The 22,160-nt window shown below is 35.1% G+C and overlaps 1 protein-coding gene across 2 annotated transcripts in view; it reads right to left on the minus strand.

Moving 5' to 3' along the window:
* Positions 1-20,592, minus strand: part of kiaa0753 (KIAA0753 ortholog) — a 29,700-nt gene extending 9,108 nt beyond the window's left edge. Inside the window, exons 1-15 of one of the 2 annotated variants that reach the window (XM_051130101.1) lie at positions 20,195-20,592; positions 19,527-20,049; positions 19,345-19,451; positions 17,660-17,722; positions 17,309-17,530; positions 17,029-17,221; positions 16,168-16,337; positions 14,641-14,771; positions 14,409-14,549; positions 13,335-13,424; positions 12,871-12,958; positions 12,636-12,689; positions 12,268-12,438; positions 10,926-11,001; positions 10,574-10,694 (exon numbers count right to left, since the gene is read on the minus strand). In XM_051130101.1, the coding sequence (XP_050986058.1) occupies positions 10,574-10,694; positions 10,926-11,001; positions 12,268-12,438; positions 12,636-12,689; positions 12,871-12,958; positions 13,335-13,424; positions 14,409-14,549; positions 14,641-14,771; positions 16,168-16,337; positions 17,029-17,221; positions 17,309-17,530; positions 17,660-17,722; positions 19,345-19,451; positions 19,527-20,049; positions 20,195-20,311 (2,267 nt within the window). In that variant the 5' untranslated portion in view covers positions 20,312-20,592. Of the gene's footprint in view, positions 1-10,573; positions 10,695-10,925; positions 11,002-12,267; positions 12,439-12,635; positions 12,690-12,870; positions 12,959-13,334; positions 13,425-14,408; positions 14,550-14,640; positions 14,775-16,167; positions 16,338-17,028; positions 17,222-17,308; positions 17,531-17,659; positions 17,723-19,344; positions 19,452-19,526; positions 20,050-20,194 lie in introns of both variants that reach the window. The other variant, XM_051130100.1, reaches the window with a different exon arrangement.
* Between the last annotated feature and the right edge of the window lie 1,568 nt (positions 20,593-22,160).

Here is a 22,160-nt window from a genome sequence, read left to right on the forward strand (position 1 = left end):
AGCAGCAGAAGTAAGAAACACCCCACAGTGACATTCCAGGTTGTCTTTAATACACAATATTCGACGCAAGCTCAGTCTAGACACTTAAAGCGCAAGGCCGCCAACAGCGCACAAGGACCATTTATTCTCTAATGGAACATTATAGGGGCCGGCGCTGCTATTGTGCAATCACTTCCCCTTTACCGTTCCCGCAAGGCGCCCTCTTTGTGCAGCTAATAGAATACCGCTTCGGCTAACAGCTACCTCAAGCGTTTTGGGCATGCTGTGGCACTCTGAAGAAGCGAGGAATTGACCACAACCAGGAGAATAATGTCGAACTTTTAAGTGTGGCATGAACGGGTGAAAGGACAGTCAAGGTAAGCACTCAATTTAGGGATTCAAATTAGAAGGCATCCCCTGTGTTAATTCAGCTCTGCAGTCATAAGCAAGAAAGGTCATACGAGGTGCTGAAGGAAATTAGCGCGCAAGCAGTTTTGCAAGATGTAAGAATGAACACGCACATGCATAGTGAAACAGGCAAACGCTTTCCAGGCTTCTTCTGTCAAAACAAGCTTGGCGAGGCACAGTTGAGAGCCAAAAATAATGACCAAATTTCTTCCCTTCCTACTTTCAACAATAGCTCCAGCAGTCACAAGTAGAAAAAAAGCAAAAAAACACTGTCAACACTCCACATGTGATTTATACGAGCAGACACAATGCTGGGCTGACATGTGCATACGCTCCAATGTTTGGCAGACAGCATGAGGCAAAGAAGATGTGGAGGGAGATGATGAGAACTACTTCTTGGGGAAGCTTCGTCAACAATAAGGTACCCAGTATCAACAGGGTACAAGTTAGCACCTATATTAAAAAAAAGGACTAAAGTGAATTCCTCACTTCTCCGGAGTGCAATAGCATGCCTAAAGGGCAATTAGCAGGTTACAAGGAGGAAACGTTTCACACAGATTTAATCAAAAATCATAATTTGTTTGGTGTTCATTTTTGGGTGAACTATCCCTTTAAATGGCTTTAAAATGTTGCAACCAGTGTTGTCCAATTCACAGGCAAATGTCTCACCAGTTCTTCCAATGAAAAATTCACCAAACTGGTTTGTTGAAGTTCTTGCAAGGAACACAGAATGGCCCAAAAAAGCAGTTGACCACAAGATCAAGAGTGCTATAATAGAGAAAGCCTGCTGTAATAAGGTTGTGCAAACAGAAATGAGATGTGCAAAAGCCAGTGAATGAGATTCTGGCCGACCAATGCTCTATCAACAGTCACAACCCTGAGATCAAAACCAATAAAGCTAAAGGGCTGCAATTTGCACCTTTAATCCAGTGAGGAGGCCATCACCGGCAGCAAGGTTACAGTCGAGGAGCTGGACAGGGAGAGGGAGATTAGCTGGATGAAGGTTAGATGAAGAGAAAGAAAGAGAGATGGCGGTATGAAATAAAAGGTTGGAGAACAGAGAATGAGGATCAAACTAAGAGCCGCGGCCTCGCCGCAGGCTCCGCATTGATCTCTTTGAGCTCTGAATGAGCAGTGGTGGATCACACACTCTCTTAGATGTGTTGGTCACTCCGTGGAGTCCTCTAACACCAATAACCTCTATGTGCAGACTCAGAACGTTATAAGATTTCACCACTTATCAGTTATCACTCCTCTATGATTCTACTCCTGAGAGTCATGCATTAGAAAATCTCACTCAGTAAGTTTCTGTTGCACAGAGTGGATTCAACAGCACACTGCAAATCAAACAAGTAGGGCTGCCCTTGGCTAAAGATTTTTCTGGTTGACCTGTAGTCATTCATTTTAGGCCTCAGTGAACTATTAGTCATGTGTTTATTAATAAACCATATAAATAATAATAATAATGAGCTTTTAATAAGCACTCTAGCACATGCAAAAAAGCTTGCCACAGTGCACCAGCAGATACAATAATTATGAATTTGTTGGGAAAAACAGCTAGGAGACTGCATTAAAGTTTTAATTTATTGATAAACTAGTGCTTTCTTGCTTTCTTTGGTTTCGGCTTAAGAGATGAAGTCAGCGACTCCATACTAGTGATGCGCCTCACATGCGTTTCACATGGATTTGAAAATATTTGTTTTCCATATGAATTGGTTCATTTGAAAGTAGAGACTTCGCTCTCTATAGACATATTTTGTCTGTTAGGCAAGTATACTGTTTCGAAGTTTCGCATTAAAGTTCACAGAGACCGAGATGGCAGAAAGCGCATCCTGTTTGCTTTCATTATTTTACAAAAGCACAACGTTTCGTTGTTACTGTGAGTGCACACAAACGTAGAATCTTTACAGATTCAAAAGATGCATTATTCTTATCTCTATCTCTATCTCTGTCATGCATTAAGCGTGCTATGTTCAGCTTCCACACTCCGCACAGACACTTCAATAGCGCACATTTAACTAGGTTAACATTAGATTGAGTTGCAATGTAAAGTTGCGTCTTTTTGTCTTCAGAGCCATCTTTATAATTTGGTTTCTACGTAGACCTGCGTTCGCCTCACATTATTTACACTACATGCACAAATTGGTGGGCGGGGCTAAACAGACAGCGATGTAGATTTTCTTCTGTGGAGGCGGGGTTTAGCCACACTATTACGTCATAAAGTGGCACATTCCACAACCTGTCGTTTTGGCAGACTGGCTTCAATATAAGATGTTTTTAGCCTAACGAGAAAGTTTTGAGTTCTGAAACTTGAAACAGAATGTTTTTATATAACAATGACAATGGAATTTGAATTTCTCAGTTCATGACTCCTTTAATGCATCCTTGATTGAATAAAAGCACTTCTTTAAAGGCACAATACATACGTTTTTGGCACTAGAGGGCGCATATTCAAAAGGAATAAAGACCCAAATGTGTAGTTTGATGACGCTGTGATTGAGTGTTGAATCATGGATGTTGTCTTCATCCCCATAGGGGATGCAATCCGTCGGGACGCAGAAATCATGTCCATGGATGAGCTAATGTATTAAAGATGTATTGAGGTCACTGTAGTATAATGAACTGGGGCTGAAAGTCGAGGAAGCGAAACGAGGACACTGGAGCGATTGCTAATGAAGGACGAGTGCGAAACATGGCTTGAAAGCAGAGGAACTTTTATTATTATTGTTATTATTACCGTTCCTTCCGGTCAGGCGTATGTAGGGAAAAGCATACATATATTTGTGTGTTGAAAGTTCTGTTATAATGCTACTCTGTGCATTCATCACCTGTCTAGTAAAATGCATAACATATTAAAGCGTCTGTGGTGTTTCCATATTTTCTACAAAATAAAACTGGGAAAACTGAGGGTGTATGACATCACTGGCAGGCGACGCAAAGACACGGCGCCTGTTAAACTAGTTAAAATTGCTTATTTCTCTGGATTTAAACATTCTTCAAACATTTGGGATAATGCAAGTACACAAGTCAGAAAAATAGATAACACTGTTCTAGTGGATTTTCAATATTTTAATTAAAAAAACCTTACATATTGTGCCTTTAAAAAAGTTTTCGCTATGTTGCTGAAACAATTTCCATTTTTGACTGAGGTCACCAGGGATTCTCATTTTTCAACCATGCCTCTACAACCACCTGTGATCTCTGTATGTACTGCCCACTTTTACCCATTCAAAATGGATAAGAATGGATAAGATGAATATAATCAAATCCAGTGCAATGCTGAATGCCATTATGTCGAACTGAAATATCAACTTAAGCCTAAAGAAAACAGAATTACTGCACAATTTTCATCAAAATCCTTCCTCTCTGTCTGTGTATTGTGTGAAATATTGATGCTAAACAAGCGTACTAAAATGGACTGGAATGGAAGAGGAGTGGCTGGTGTTTTCAGTGCTCAGATTGGCCTGTTTGATGCTTTTACGGCAGCATCAAATGACACTTGACTCTACAACCCACTGATAGAAAAATCAAAACAAATCACAGAGGGAGAAAAAGCGAGAAGCAAACACATGTATTGAGTTTCATTACAAATCGGAGCACGATGATTGATTATGCTCCAGCGGAGCTTTTTAGCTTCTCCCCCCAGCCCACTAACATTCCCTTTTCTCAAGCCATAATGGTTCTCGGAATATTAAAAAAAAAATGAAAGCTAAAACGCAAAGCCACACTGACAGCTCTCTATTGTGCTACAGTAAGGAAACGCATTGCTAGCAGTGACAAATGAACTCCATAAATCCCCAAACGGTTTCCGTGTGGCATTTACAAACTCTGCAATGTTTTCCATTTCAAACAAACACAGGTAATCACAGTTTAGACAACAAATAATAAACTCTGCGTGCTAATCAACATCGGAGCCCAATATCCTCTACTCAAATTACTTCCCTCGTGCACGCGCTACACTGACACAAAGACCCCAGACCTTGCTCTCTCTAGTGGCACGTTTCATACGCAAAATAAACTTTTACTGGTTTTTCCATCATAAATCATCTGTTCGGCCTTGGCCTTTAGTGGCTGTACTAAAAGCCGAGTAATTACCATAATGTTTTGCATAATTCATTTTCCACAAGTTCTATCTTTCCTGGCCACATCCGCCCAATAATTGTCCATTATGATGTAAATAAGCTGGAGAAAAGAAAGTAAAATGCTCACTGAGAGTTTGATTGAACCATTAGGTTGATTCTAATATATGAGACCGTAACATAAGGATAGAATTAAAGACTGAGGCCGGAAGAATGAATGGCATTAAGAGAGAGCTGATGAGTAGATTGACTGTAACTTTCTGATCGAGAGTGCAGTGTCCATTTATGTGGGTTTTAAACGAGGAAAAGTTGCCAAGTCGTCGTTATATTCTGCGAGCAGGGTGAACGAGAACACTTTCTTTGGAAGGATTAGTCAAAAATACCTTGAAAAAGCTTTCAGTGACAGCCATTTCCTGAGTCTGAGAAATAAAATGTCGCATTAGTTGGCCAGCTGGCAGCTTTTCATCAGCAGACAAGGATCCTGAAGTGATGTCAAGATCTTGTCCTTCGAAATAAGGTGACAGCACTGAGTGTGATATAAAGTTGTTTTGGATTCAAGCAACTGCTAGAAGACTGCTTACTCAGTATTGTGAAAAAGTTAGTGCACCCCATTGTCAGCCTTCCTCTTTAATGTGGTTATATTAATTTGTACTTGATTTTAACTAACTGGTGCAATTGATTTAATGATTAAAAAGAATTTTTCACACAAAAAGGGAGCATTTCTATGGCCCTATGATTTCAGCGATGTGGAAAACACAGAATCGCGGAATCTAGTCATAAAAATGGAATTTACTGTATTGCAGAATCTCACAGAATTTGACACATTTTGGATGAAAAAAAAAATCAAACGTAGGCAAAATACTAAAAATTACTTTAAATATGAATCCTGCATGTTCTGCGTGTCTCTGTGTGAATGAATAGCACAAACGCTTGGTTTACACACATACTGAAGCGTGTGTGACGTTTCTGGTGTTTTCAGCCTCTGTTGCCTCAATATATGAGCTTTTTCAGGAATATTTCCCAGAAAAGTATTTATTTACCCAAAAAATGTAAACACACAACAGTATTTTCTGAAGAAAAAAAAAGAGAAATAAAATTAATTAATTAATTAATTAATTAATTAAAATCAAATAATTAGAGATGCTTTTGACTATTAAAATGTATAAAATAAATAAATACATTTATTATCATTTTAAAATAAAATAAAAAATTAATTAGAAAATTAATGGAAACAGAATTTGGAACTAATTTGAGAAAGAAATTAAGTAAACTTAAATGTTCTGTTAAATTGTGTACATTTCATGATTTTGATTAATTAATTAGAAAAAAAATAAAACCATTAAAAAAAAATAGAATCCATAAAAAATAAAATGGAAGAAAAATCCATTCCAATCCGTATATTTACGGTAGGAAATTTACAAAATATCTTCATGGAACATGATCTTTACTTAAAATCCTAATGATTTTTGGCATAAAAGACTGGTTTTGTGGTCCAGGGTCACAAATTATTTTGCTTTTTATCTACTGACATTTGTGAAATGACAATCCAACATGCTAAAAATAATAAAAATCCATTTTCCTTAACTTTTTTGTAATGACAACAAACTACTACAAAAATTATAGCACAAGAGTTTATGCAATCTTTTATATATTTAATATACATTATATATTAATATATAACATATTACTAAATATTATACTTACCATTTTTTATAAAGTAAACTATATATTAATAATATTATATTATACATAGTGCGTACAACACTGTCTGCTAAAAAAAAAAATGGTATTCATCAAAGAATCCTGACAAAACGTATCATGGTTTCCACACAAATTTTAATAAGAAATGACTCTTTAGCACCAAATCACAATTTTTGAATGATTTCTGGATGATCATGTAACACTGAAGACAATTTCACTGAAGAAAATTCAGCTATGTTAGCACAGGAATAAATTACATCTTAAAAGATATTAAAATAGAAAACAGTTTATTGGCACCAATAGTTGGCACCAGTGTTCTATCCTATTCTTGGCCTTTTTTATTAGGAAAGGACTGTATTTCAGACAGGAAGCAAAGTGGGAGGGGGGAGGTGCGGGATCGGGAAAGGTCTGCGCGCCGGGACTCGAATACTAATAGTATACTAATAAAAGGCATAAAAAGCCCATAAAAATAACTTAAAAAAAAATTCTGAAACAGTTAATTTTAGTTAGATAGTTTAAATTGTAATAATATTTCGCAAAATTACTGTTTTATTTTTGATCAAACACATTCTTTCAGAATGAAGGCTTCTTCTCAAAGCCCTAAAATAATCTTCTATTGTGATTTTCTCCTGGAAAACTGCCAGTGTAACTGACAGAGCCTTGATTCCTGCATCCCTATCAGGCACTGCAGCTCACTGGATTTCTCCAGCGGGATCTTAATCGTGGTCACAGTCATTGCTCATGTTTCAACACAGACATCGTAAGAGAGACTGAAGAATGGTCTCCTAGTGCAGTGACATTTTACAGCTGATGTTTTCTGTCAGGATTAAGTGACTGGCTAAGGATAAATAAATCCAAACAATGGTTCAGATCAGGGGCAGTGGAGAGAAACCATAGCCCATGCAGCCTTAATTCACAGCAGCCTGTGACATTCATGCTAACCCAAACACCCATGGCAAATGTACTGGAATATAGGGAGAATAAACAATCTTCAAGTGGAACTAACACATCTTTGTGGTTACTGTCTGGGATGTTAACTGAATATGTTTACATGTAAAAGTATGGTAACATAAATATTACTATAAAAGGAGTACAGTGCCTTCATCTGTCTTCTCTAACTGTAACGATTCCAGACAGAAGTTGGTGCCATTTTCTTTTTTGACAAGAAAAGTCAATGAAGCATGTAGCTCACTGACCTGAAACCAGTGAAGAAATGACCAACACTGCACCAACTGTATGATAACAGAGAGGCAGCAACAATAAGCAGCAAAAATGCACCAAACTAAATAAAATCTCAAGGCAGTAGCAATTTAAACTATACATTTTATTTGTGAACTTATGTTCAGCTATTCTTTTCAATAGTTAACTTTTAACTATTTTTGAATTTTTCGGATTATCATTCATCAAAGCTCAGTAAATACTGGTCACAGACACAAAGATTTACTTTAAATTTCACCAAGCTGATTACTCACTAAAAACTCCCACAGATTTTCATGCCATTTATGTCTTATTTTGACATAACAAAGTGGTTATATCTAAGTATGTGAGTTGTTTACCAAAATTTTTAATTAGTATTCCCATTAACGCCATTATATTGTTCATTCAGACTGATTTGCGAACGCGGAAAGCGCACAAACACGAGGCGGGATTTACTGCATGAACCAATCACAGCCGAACATAACCAGTCATGTCCAATCATATTGTGATGTAAGCAATGCCTCCTCTCACGTGACTTTCCCCCATTCATTTTCAATGACCCCCATCAAACCTTTAAGGCAGGGGTCACCAAACTTGTTCCTGGAGGGCCGGTGTCCTGCAGAGTTTATCTCCAACTTTCCTCAACACACCTGCCTGGGAGTTTCAAGTATACCCAGTAAGACCTTGATTAGCTGGTTCAGGTGTGTTTGATTATGGTTGGAGCTAAACTTTGCAGGGACACCGGCCCTCCAGGACCGGATCTGGTGACCCCTGCTTTAAGGGGTGTGTTAAAACTCAATGGGCTCAGGGGAGGCGAGAGAGATGCAGACTCCTGCTGTAATTTTACCTGCTGGTGTCACTAGCCAAGTTTCCATCCAGTTTTTTGCAATGTTTTGTTCTTGACAAAGTGAAAATGCGTAAAAAAAAAACGTAGTAAAATTTGCTATCTCCAGCCTGTTTCCATCCAACTGGCTTTTTACCGGTAAAATGGTGTGTGATGACGTCATCCCTAAAAAACGGATTGTCACATAAGTTTTGATGTATTGCTAAAAATTTTTAAACATTTTTTTTTTAGACCTACAGACTAGAGGTCGACCGATGTATCAGTTTTGCCGACTAATCAACACCATTAGTTGACTGGCGGAACTATCGGTTATCGGCAAAAATCCATGCCAATAGTTTTTTCCAGGTTGGGTCCGCTGCTGGAGCGAATTTGTTAGTTAGATGTGTTAGTTCAACTTGAAGATTGTTTATTCTCCCTATATTCCAGTACATTTGCCATGGGTGTTTGGGATGCTGCATTAGTGGAGAAAGGACAGCAGTATACTTTTGCCCGTTTGGTGATCAAATAAAGTGATCACCAAACGGGCAAAACCGCTTGAACTGAACGTGACATGTCCAGTGTGTGTGATACCAGATAGCTGTGAGTTCTTCTAGACGCAGCGCTGCACTTTTGCCCGTTGTGTGACTAACATATTTTTATATTTTGATTAGATAAGCACAAATGTTCTACAATAAAAGCAGCTAAATTGTGAAAGTACACAATATCCATATGTATGCAATTTCAATACTGTGGCCTTTGTGTAGATATTTAAAGATGGCCATCTTTAGCTTGATTGTTGATGTAATGGTAACAATTTACAATATGAGTCCATTTGTAACATTAAGATAAAAGATAAAAGCTGTAGAATAGAAGTATTGTTCTTTGTTAGAGTGTGGTAATTTCAGCATTTACTGATATATTTTAAAAGTTTTAGTTGCTTTTGTTAACATTAATAAACAATAAACTAACTGTAATGATCAATATATAATTAATATTTTAACTATTAATTTTATACACGCAAAAAGCAGCATAAACGTAAGGATTCGCATGGTCACATCACCCACCTGCATCGCTTCTGCAATGAATAAAATATAATAAAAATATGTATAAAATAAATAAATAGGCTTATATGCTAAATATATATATATATATATTTAAATAATTAATAAATTAACAAAATGAAAGAAAAAAAAATGTTGAACAAGTAGCAGCCTATATGCAGAATTTCATTTCATTTTTGTGATGCGCACTTGAGAAAAATATTTAAAATAGTTTTGAATAATGTCTTACTCTTATATGACAACAAAATGAATATTGTAAGTTGTTTCTACTTTTATTAGGGAGAAAAAAAAAAAAATCAAGTGATCCTGCCTCACGCGTGTAGTGAAGCATTACTAACTCGACAACACAGCCTGTTCACTGTCATAATAAAATACAGTCAGCCTTTCACAAAAAATCGTTAGAAGGAAACCTGGCAACTGTTGGACAATGTTTCTTTAAAAAATGAGTGATTTATACACTTTTTAATGTTATATTTTGTAATACTGGCATTGTTTTATTTTTGTACTACAGTTTTTTTTCTCATCCACTATTCTGAGGAGATACTGCCTTCCTTTGCCATATATATGTCCTTTGTACCTTTGAAATGCTGCATTGCAGCATTTAGAATGATTTGCTTTTGTTGTCACTTTGATAAAAGCATTTGCTACATGAATAAATACAAATGTAAATTATTGAAAGGGGTGTTGATCATTTTAGTCAGTATGTAGCAGACAGAATGCACAACTTGAAAGGCTTGTAGACACTGTAATTCCCTGAGATTAGACATGAGATGGTGCTTTGAAGTTTGAGTAGACATTGTGCTCCTACATCGAGAGAAAAATAAAGTGGAGGCTGAATGTTTACGCCGCGTTCACAGAGCTGAAGGGCCTCGCTGCGAGCCGAATCCGAAGAGGAGAAAGCATTTTAATCTTCTAATGTATCTATTGAACCTGTTCCACTAAATTTCCCATCATGCCCCTCTCGCTTTAGACAACTCTCACGCCCTCAAGACCGTCCCTTTTTATTCTTTTATTTTCCTCATTAATTTACTGAGCCACATCTGCTGCCAAAGCTTTGGGCAGAAATAAGCGAGGCTCCCACTTTCTCTTGGCAGAACTACAGAAGGAGGAGGCGGAGAGAGAGACTGGCTTTTACCAGCAGATATTTCGGAATTCGATTCCAATGTAGCCGTTATTGAATATTCCCTAAACAGACAGATATTGCAGCACAAAAACACTCCGGTCAATGTGCAGTTGTCCCGCATTTCAAGTGAAGACTGATTAAATTGTGACTGATCCAAATGTGCCTGGCATATACACTGTAAAATTAGCCGATAATCACTCACCCGGTCTCCACTGGCTTTTGGAGGAGAATGTCGGCCGTACCGGCTGCGTTCAGGACTGGTTTCGTCAGACGGATTGGCTGAGGAGATCCTGGCCTAGAGCTACCAATATTCCTCTGAGCATCTGCAACACACAGGACGTTTTACACTGCTGCCATCTGGTGGAAATCACTGTCATGCCAGTCATACAAAATGCAGAGCACATACTTGTCTGTCTCTCCAGGGACAAAGTGGGGAGACGCTGAGACTGACCTTCTGATGCTCCCGAAAGGACAACTGATAACTACTTTTGTCAGTCTCACTAAGTACTATCAATTGGGGAATGTAAATGGTCTATCTGGGTCCTGTGACTCACCTGTGCCTTTTTCCCAGATAAGAGGGTCAGAGTATGAGATCATAGCAAAGCGCCGACGCACTTCCTCCTGGTCTCTCTGGGTAACAAAACAGAGCTTTGAGAGTCATGTAATTTCATAGTTAATTAATGAAACATTATATATACAATGTTATTTACAATGATTTTAAAGAGGTTTCTTATGCTCATCGAGGCTGCATTTATTTGATCAAAAATCCAGAAAAAAACAGTACTGTTGTGAAATATTATTTCAGTGTAAAATAACTAAAAAATATTTTAAAATGTATTTTATTCCTGTGCAAAAGCTGAATTTTCAGCATCATTACTCCAGTTTTCAGTGTCACATAAAGACAGAAATCAGTCTAATATGCCTAACCTGTTTTTCCAGGATTCTTTAATAAATTCAAAGTTAAAAAGAACAGCATTTATTTTACAATGAAATATTTTGTAACAATATAAACTACTATTTAAAAGTTTGTGGTAAGTACACTTTTATTTACCTTTTTTTTTTTAAAAGAAATTAATACTTTTATTCATCAAGGATGTGTTAAATTAATAAAAGAAATTATAGCACAGACTTAAATTGTTAGAAAAGATTTCTATTTTGAATAGATTCTGTTCTTTTGAACTTTTTATTCATCAAAGAATCTTGAAAAAAAAATAATCACACGTCCAACAAAATATATAACGTTGCACAACTGTTTCCAATGAAATAAAAGTAATAAATCAGCATATTAGAATGATTTCTGAAGGATTGTGAAGACTGGAGTAATAGCTGGTGAAAATTCAAATTTGCATCACAGGAATAAATTATATTTTAAAATATATTAAAATAGAAAACCGTTATTTTAAACTGTAATAATATATCACAATATTACAGTTTTTTTTTTTTGCTTTTAATCAGGCAAATGCAGTCTTGATGTGCATTCTAAAAAAAAAAAAAAAAAAATCTTACTGATCCCAAACTTTTGAATGGCAATGTATTTATTCAAAAAATGTATTTATTTATTTTGAGGATATGAAAACATAAAAAAATAAAAACACTATTTATATTATAACAATATTATTATATTTGTTATAATAATAACAACAACTTTTCCTTCTAACTTTATATATATTTTTATATTTTTTTTACATTTTATCATTACTTCATATAATTTAACTTTTAATAATAAATAATAAAAATAACAATAATGTAAATAAAAAGTAAAAAGAAAAACAACAACAATAATAATAAACACAAATAAAATGGAAATACATCGAGCTCATTACATTACAAAAAGTGTGGCATCACTCCAAACTCACAAAATCTCATAATCTATCTCTTTAGCTCCCACACACTGACCTCCATCTCCTCCATCCTCAGCAACATGCTCTCCAATGTGGGGCCCTGCAGCTGCTTCTCAGCCTCAGCCTCGGCCACCTGCTGCCTCTCAGTCACCCACAGAGCTCGAGCTGCGTCCTCCAGAAGATCCTCCAGAAGAGCTTCGCTCAGTGCGTCCGCACTGGCCCCGGGCTGTCAGCATTTACAGAACAACACAGCAAAGAATACTAATGCACATGATTTTTATTTTAAAGCCATTACTTAGAAGGTTAAAATGAAGTTCTCTGAGAACATTTGTAAATCGAACATTCATTACATTTTCAATTTACAGACATCCTTAGTGCTGAAGACCCAATAATACAAAAGTGAAAGAAAGTGTGAGTTCTCACCTTATCTGCAACCTTGAGCCGCTCTCGGTGTGTGTAACTTCCTGCTCCAACCACCTGCCGTACAAACATGAGACGGAAACAGTAGAGACAGGATTCTCTATTTACATTCACACCAACATACACAGTGTTCTCAGTGTGCACGAAGAGAAGAACATTACAAGGTCTTACAAGGATTTCTATACTAACATGTCAGATGTATTATTTGGGGAAATCAACATCAGATGAATGTGTTTACCTGTGCTTGATCCAACAAAGGCTGAATTCTCTCTCTAGCTGCCAGCTCAGCTTTTTCCGCCCATTGTGTTGGAGAGCCCACTGTGGTCCTACCATGGCCAAATATTAATACACATCAATACAAACACACATTTTTTTCCCTTACCATATTTTTTGTCCATTTTTGTATGTAATGTAGTGCCATATTTATTAGGGTTAATTAACCACATATACAGACAACATGAGAAGAAAAACTAATTTCTAGACAGTTTGTCTTAATCTGGATTTCCATATCATTATTCAACAAAATGGATTATTAAATTAAATATTGGCTGCCAATAAGATTTAGTGATAAAATGTTGAAGAAATGCATTGCGTTAGCTCATGTTAATTAACTTAATTAAACAAGCAGCAAAATTCATTTCTTGTGTACACAGTTCACTGAACCACCGGTTAACTACAATAATGAGGGAGCTGCTGTCATACTGGAGTCTGTTAATGCGGTCAGCCTCCTCTTTACTCAGACGATTCAGTTCTTTTAGTCTGTCTGCAGTCACCCGGTCCAGCCAGGCTTGCCTAAAACACATCAACATATACACCAATGGTCTCATACTCAACAGCTAAAAAATATCACCTTCAACAGCATCAAAATTGAGGATCACAGTGATGACCATTTAGCCCAGGGATAAAAAACAAACAAACAAAAAAAACATCTTACAGGAGAAGTTCACTTGTCATCCAAGATGTTCATGTCTTTCTTTCTTCAGTTGTAAAGAAATTATGGTTTTTTTTTGAGAAAAAAAATTCAGGAATGTTCTCCATATAGTGGACTTCTATGGTGCCTGTGAGTCTGAACTTTCAAAGTGCAGTTTTAATGCAGCTTCAAACGGCTCTAAATGATCCCAGCTGAGGAAGAAGGGTCTTATCTAGCAAAACGACTGGTTATTATCTAAAAAAAAAAATTACAATTTCTATACTTTTTAACCTCAAACGCTCGTCTTGTCTAGCACTGCGTGTACTCTGTGCATTCCAAGTCAATACAAAAAAACTTTTCTCCTCCAACTTCAAAATTGCCCTACATCGCTGCAGAAGTACCGACCCAGTGTTTACAAAGTGAACGCGCAAGGAGGGTCAAACAACCTTTAGAAAAAGGTAAAACAGCAATGTAGGATGATTTTGAAGTTGGAGGAGACAGTAGAGATGCAAGTTTTTCGACATACCCTAAATGTCATGAACCAGAATACACGGAGTTCACGCAAAGCTAGACAAGACAAGCATTTGAGGTTAAAAAGTAAACAAATCGTACATTTTTTTAGAAAATCACAGATCGTTTTGCTAAATAAGACCCTTCTTCCTTAGCTGGGATTGTTTAGAGCTCTTTGAAGCTGCATTTAAACTGCATTTTGCAAGTTCAAACTCGCGGGCACCATTGAAGTCCACTATATGGAGAAAAATCCTTAAATGTCATAATTTCTTTACGACTGTAGAAAGAAAGACATGAACATCTTGGATGACAAGGGGGTGATTAATTATCTGTAAAAGAGAGGGTTTGTTACTTACCTGAGGGCTTCATTTTGGGCTTGATTCCTGTCATGCGATGTAGGACTGAGTTGTGTGCTGCCACTGGTCTGTGGCTTCTGCTTTTCAGGGGTCTTTTTAGGTGAGAACAGACATCTGGGTTCTGGCCGACTAGACACAGCACTACACAGGTGTGTACATATACACATATATATTAGGAGAACACAACAGTGTGTTCAAGACAAATACTGATACAATGGTTCAATGTACTGACCGTGGGCGTGGAGGAGAGTGAGGGGATGTTGGCATCCAAGGCACAGTGGCCTCTTTTTGAGGTACCTGGTTTTCCCTCAGCCGGGATGAGACAGTGGGCTGCTGAAAGCTGGCATCGCGTACATGACCGGCCTGCTGAATGAGAGACAGTGTGTCTTTTAACACTTTTTTTTTTTCAAAACTATTTTCAAATTCAAGATATCCACAAATGTAGACTGCCATTCAAATGTTTGGGTTCAGTAAGTTTTTTTACTGTTCATGAAAGTTAACAAGGCTGCATTTATCTGATCAGAAATACAAAAACAACAACAAAAAAAAATAGTTTTGTGAAATACACTACCAGTCAAAAGTTTTTGAACAGTAAGATTTTTATATTTTTTTTTTTTAAAGATGTCTCTTCTGCTCACCAAGCCTGCATTTATTTGATCCGAAATACAGCAAAAGCAGTAATATTGAGAAATATTTTTACTATTTAAACTTCCTGTTTGAATATATTTTCAAATGTAATTTATTCCTGTGATCAAAGCTAAATTCTCAGCATTATTACTCCAGTCTTCAGTGTCACATGATCCTTCAGAAATAATTCTGATATGCTGATTTGCTTCTCAAGAAACATTTATTATTATTATTATCATTATTTAAAACAGCTGAGTACAATTTTTTTAAGATTCTTTGATGAATAGAAAGATCCAAAGGTCAGCATTTATCTGAAATAAACAGCTTTTGTAACATTATACACTACACCATTCAAAAGCTTGGAGGGGGGGGGGGGGGTATAGAAATTAATACTTTTATTTATCAAGGATGCTTTAAATTGATCAAAAGTGGTGATAAAGACATTTATAATGTTACAAAAGATTTCTATTTCAGACAAATGCTGTTCTTCTGAACGTTCTATTCGTCAAAGAAACCTGAAAAATTCTACTCAGCTGTTTTCCACATAATAACAATAAATGTTTTTTGAGCAGCAAATCAAAATATATTAGAATGATTCAGCTTTGAAATCACATGAATAAATTACATTTTAAAATATATTCAGATAGAAAACAGTTATTTTAAATAGATAAAATATGATTAAATAAATGCAGCCTTGGTGAGCAAAAGAGACTTCTTTAAAAAACATTAAAAATCTTTTGATTGCTAGTGTATTATTACATTTAAAGTATGTTTTCTATTCTTAAAATGTCATTTAATCCTGTGATGGCAAAGCTGAATTTTCAGCAGCTACTCCAGTCTTAGAATCACATGATCCTTCGGAAATAAATTCTAATATTATGATTTGGTGCCCATGAAACATTTCTTATTATTATCAATGATGAAAACAGTTGTGCTGCTTAATGATTTTGTGGAAAAAACAACATTTATTTAAAACGAATATTTTTCCTACTACTTTTGATCAATTTAATGTAGTCTTGCTGAATAAAAGAAATTTCTTTCAAAATCTTATTCTCTAAAAGGTAGTGCATCTCAATAAAAAGTAGAGCCATAAGTAAACTAAGTATAACTTTGTATTAATAAAAAAACAAACCTTAGCATGGTCTTGGTTGATGGCACTGTTAGTTTTGTTGGGTTTCTGTGCTTCTGTCTCTCTCAGTTTCTGATGATGTAAGAGGCTCTCTAGCCCTGCCCTCAGAACTTCATTGCGCTCCTTCACCAATGCTTGTGAGGTCCTGTGGGATTTTACTGCCAGTCTGCCGCCTGCATTTATTAGCAAAATCTCAGATTTTCTTTTGCAATACCCTGAAATCAAACACCTGCAAAGGGAGCAACCAGCTCACTCTGCAAATCACTTCCACATAAATCAATACTGATTACTGATACAGTGGCCCAAAAAACATTTTATACTAAAAAACAAAAAAGTTATACTAAAAACAAATGCTGCTTGTTCTCTAGGAACACAAAATACATTGTGTGGGTCACAATTATCGATTTTTCTTTTATGCCAAAAATCATTAGGGTATTAAGTAAAGATCATGTTCCATGAAGATATTTTGTAAACTTCCTACTGTATATATATCAAAACTTAATTTTTGATTAGTAATATGCATTGCTAAGAACTTCATTTGAACAGCTTTAGAGGCGATTTTCTCAATATTTTGATTTTTTTGCACCCTCAGATTCCAGATATTCAAATAGTCGCATTTTGTCCAAATATTATCCAATCCTAACAAACCATACATCAATGGAAAGCTTATTTTTTATTTATTTTTTTTTTTACAAAAAAATGACCCTTATGACTGGTTTTGTGGTCCAGGGTCACATATAATGAAAAGACATTCAGACACTTTTAAGTGTGGCTCAAGTGTCCAAATTCTTTTTTAAAGGCCACCTGACAAACCCAACAGGCTTTTTCGAAAAAATGAACATCACCTTGGTTGTTATGACTCACCAATAGGCTTTTTTGCAGCAGCTGGCTTTCGGGGTCTTTGTGAGGTCCTTTCAGCTGTTGCTCTGGCAGGACGGGGAGGGGACATGCTGCGGGCCCTGACCCTGGTAGAAGTCTTTTCCACTGGGTTGACATTTTGCAAATCTATGTCTCTTTTCTTGGTTGTCTCCTGTTTACTTAGTGCTGAGTCAAGCGTCTGAAGAATAACAAACAAAACAGCATTAAATTAGGTTTCTTTGACATTCATTGAAAGTTTATTGTGTTTAGATATATGGTATATCACCTCTAATTTCTGCAGGATGTCGAGGGCTGTCTCTGGTACGGCAGATCCTTGCCCAACCTCTGCTTTGGCTGAGCAGAGAGAGAGCTGACGAATCAGCTGCCCCAGCTCTTTGCAGTGGGTGGGCACTCTGTTCTCTGCAGGGTCTGACAGCTGGTTGATAAAAACCTGCATGGCTCTTACAGCTCCCCGGTGAGCAGCAGCCAATTTGTCCATTGCCTTAGACTGAGAAAACATCCGCAAACACATTTTAAAACCCCTGAATGACTCATTCCTGCACTTTAAAATTAGGCTATTATCAAAATGTAAACCTTTTTGATATTGATTTTTTGGGAGAAAATTTAACTTTAGTACCTTTTTGGTGTGTTTGACATTCTGTGAACGCAGCTTGTCTAGATCCTCCTGTATTTCTTTAACCTTGAAAAGAACAACAAAAGGTTTCACTGGGGATCTCTAAAGCCACCTTTTCATTTCTGACAAATGACAGACTAGAAGTCATTCCTGCACAAGCATGCATGCCTTTTCTTGATTTTCTGACTATATATATATATGCAAAATTTTTGGATAAAAATTGAGCGTCACTTTTGCAGCTAAACTGGTGTTTTTTTGTGAATATATTCATATGTTCACAAGCAGAATTATGAATAGTTATATCTTAATTATTTATGGATATATTCTTACATTCAGTATTCATTTCTTTACCATGATGAATAAGTGAAATTATTAATAATTATGTTATGTAATATTATAAAATAATAGTTTTGGAATTATTTTACAATTATTTACATTAATTAATTGAGAAAATCTACTATGCTTTACTTTTAAATGTACTGGTAATTATTTATTTTTTTGCAGACATATCCATAAATTCATTACTCATTAATTTTACCATTATGGATAAATGGAACTGTGAATAATTATGTCAAACATAATTATTTTGAAATGATTTCACAATTATTTATGTTATTTAGCCTAGAAAATCTACTATGCTTATCTTTTGAATGTGCTGGCAATTATTTATTATGTGCAGATATATTAATAAATGCATTATTCTTTCATTTTTACCATGATGGATAAATGGAATTGTGAATAATTCTGTACAAAATAATTAATTTCGAAATATTTCACAGTTAATTAGCCATAGAAAATCTACTATGCCTTTGTTTTAAATATGCTGGCAATCATTTAATTTGTGCAGATACATATTTATAAATGCATTCATTATTCTTTACATTTTACCAGAAATGGAATTGTGATTAATTATGTCCAAAATAATAATTTTGGAATTATTTCACAATTATTTACATTCATTAGCCCTAGAAAATCTACTATGCTTTTGTTTTAAATGTACTGCCAATCATTTATTTGGTGCAGATATATTCATAAATTCATTATTCATTAATTTTACCATGATGGATAGATGGAATTGTGAATAATTATGTCCAAAATAATTATTTTACAATTATTTCACAATTATTTACATTAATTAGCCAAAGAAAATCAACTACGCTTTTGTTTTAAATGTACTTGCAATCATTTATTTGGGATGGATTTATTTATAAATTCATTATTCATTCATTTTACCATGATGGATAAATGGAATTGTAAATAATTATATTCAAAATAGTTATTTTACAATATTTCACAATTACTTACGTTAATTAGCCTAGAAAATCTACTATGCTTTTTTATGTACTGCCAGCCATTTGTTTTGTGTGGACATATTTATACATTCATTATTCATTAATTTTACAATGACGAACAAATGGAATAATTTATTATTTATCTCCAAAATAAGAATTCTAATAATTTTAGAATTATTTACCAAACATTTAGTTAGCCCTAGGAAACCTACTATGCTTTAAACCTTTTAAACTAGTTCTGTGGGACATCCACTTGTGAGTGAAATGCGACAATCATACATGAATGCCAGAGACAGTGAAAAGCCATCTTATGATACTAAAAATTAGATTTTTCTTTCTTAAAAATATCAGATCTGTGTGCCACCTTTGTATCTGTGAACTACGGTGCTCACAGACCTGCTGTTGTAACACATAGATGATGCGTGCAGAACGGGCCGCCTGCTCCTGTCGCCTGATCTCCATTCTTTGTTTCTCATCAGGCTCCAGAACCTCCACAGCACGTCCTGCAGAAACCCACAAGTACACCTCTTAAAAAACGTAAACAAATACGTAATTAGTGCTTAGGATTAACGGAATACCTTTATTAGCCAACTGCTCTATCCGTTGAACATATGTGCTCAGCTCCTTCTGTAATTTCCGGATCTCCTGTGTGAGCTGAGGTTCACCGCTGTTGGTTCTCGGGTCGAGGTCTTTGGTGAGTGCCTGTCCCTGTTTAAGTTGGCTGTTGGGAGTATAAACAAGCACCTGAGCACCGTTTTTTAATTGTTTCTTTGGACCTGACATCTTTGGGTGTACCACATGAGGATTGTAATCTATGTTGCTTCTTTCAGGACTGATATTGTCTGATGTTTCTGCTGGTTCAAATGACAAACGGCTGATGGATTCCTGATGTTTCCTGCGCAGATCTCTCCTTGCGAGTCTGACAGCAGCCTGCAGGCGCTCTTCTGAGAGGACTGAGAGACGTACAGAGCTGCTGCAGCTCTCCAGATCATCCTGCCTCTCTGTACGGGGTCTAAGTTTCTCTATTATGATGGGAGAAGGGGGTCCCACACAGGTGGCTCTGTTAATAACACTGGGTGTCACGGTGTTGCTGAACTGAAGCTGTGATGAGAAGAATCAGAACTAACGTTAATGAGAATAAAGGAGAAGCTTGTTTAAAGTTTTATTTATCAAATCACAAGAATATAACGTGCAGCACTGCATTATTATAAAACAATACATATTCAATACGTTCTTGCATCAGTACCTGTGTTTGCAGACCAGTAGTTTGTGACCCAGAAGAGCCTTTTTTAATCCATTCACGATTCACAGTGCCCAATTCACCAATGGTCATAGCAGACCCCCTTTGGAAATCTGAAATCATCCTGATAATAGTTTTACGAGCTGTCTTGAGGGAAGTAATACGAGTAATCCTTCTCAGAGCAACTAATTCTCTACTGACTGATCCGATCGACTGCAGAAAGAGATTGATTTATCACACGAAAACGCTTTGTAAGTGGACAACCGATGAGTAAATCCGCGGTTTTTATGTTTTAACATGACAAACAGTTGATAAAGAGAAGCTAAAAATCAAAATTTGTTTATAGGAAGTATCAGACAGTTTAAAACACCGCCATGACAACAAAACACTTCTTCGTGATTGGCTGTCAGCTGTTATATTTGAGCGCGGGAATATTGTCGCCCCCTATCGGGTTGAGTTATTGCGGTCTGAGGTGACTCAAAACGGTTGTTTATTGAATAAATTGAGCTTTAAATATGCAATATATTGTTCATTTGTTAATGTTTTACCTAAGAAAAAAATATTTCCTCAAATACAGATACACACAATTCAGATTCAGCATTAAAAAACGGTTTCTTTTGTAAGTAAAGCTAAAACAAGTGTGTTAAAATAAAGTTTGGGTCCGTAAAATTACATTTTACATTTAGAAATTATATTTTCTTTACAAATATTACATATCCAAAAAAAGAAAAAAAAGTTAAATTTCTCAAGTATTTTTTAAATTGAAATCTGTTGTTCATTTATTCATGCTTTATTAAGTCAAAGCTTGAGTCTTTCTTCCCGAAACATACAGATACATGCAAATCTTCAACATAATAAACTGTTTTTTGTGCAAATAAAACTAAAACTAGAAATCATGAAGCCACTCGAGAGGATATACAAAATATAGTACATTTTTAAAAAATATTTATTTAGTTAGTTAGTTCATTTAGTTTTAGTTCATTCATTCATTCATTCATTCAAATGTATCAGAAATGTTTTTAGATGTGTTGAAACGTAAAAAATAATAATAATATAAAATAATTGTAAAAATACAAATTAAACATAAAAAGTCATGAAAAACCAACATTATTAAAATATTACATATTTATAAATATTTAAATATTACATATTTTAAATGTGTTCAACATTAGGCTGGGAAAGCTATGTAAATAAATAATATTTAATTTCATATTTTTTTAATCTACAAATCTGCAAAAGTTTCTATTATATATATATATATATATATATACATATTTATAGTTTATAGTCCTCTGCCTTTCCCCTAAACAAATAGATACGTGCAAATCTAAATTCAACTTACAAAAACAGTAAACAGTTAAAAAGAAAAAAAAAAAAAAAAAAAAAAAAAAAATAAATAAAATAATAATAATAATAATGTATTTAATTTTTTTAACTATAGGGGATATACAAAAGATAGTATGTTTGTAAAAACTTTTTTTATTTATTTATTTAAATGAATTAGAAATATTTTTAGATGTGTTAGGCTTGAAACGCAATAAAAATAATATTAAATAATATTAAAAAAAGACAAATTAAACCATAAAGTCATGAAAAAAACAACATTATTAAAATATTACATATTTAAAAATATATATTTCTAAATGTGTTCAAAATTACTCTGAGAAAGCTATGTAAATAAATTTTATATTTTATAAATTCTATAATATATCTTTTTAACTCCTAAAAAGCGATAGATGAATACATAGATAGTCTTTTTTTTCTAAATGTGTTCAAAATTAGGCTGGAAAAGCTATGTGAATAAATTCATTAATTTCATGAGTTATATTTTTTAATCTGCTAATTGTATGTAAAATGTTTTTATAAAACATACATTTTAAATCCTAAAAATAGCTATATATATTACATATTATGTAGGGCATTTCAAGGGCATTTATTTGTACACTATTCTACACAGCTCAGCTGCTCTCTG

This window comes from Labeo rohita, chromosome 15 (assembly GCF_022985175.1).
Source record: "Labeo rohita strain BAU-BD-2019 chromosome 15, IGBB_LRoh.1.0, whole genome shotgun sequence".
Taxonomy (NCBI): domain Eukaryota; kingdom Metazoa; phylum Chordata; class Actinopteri; order Cypriniformes; family Cyprinidae; genus Labeo; species Labeo rohita.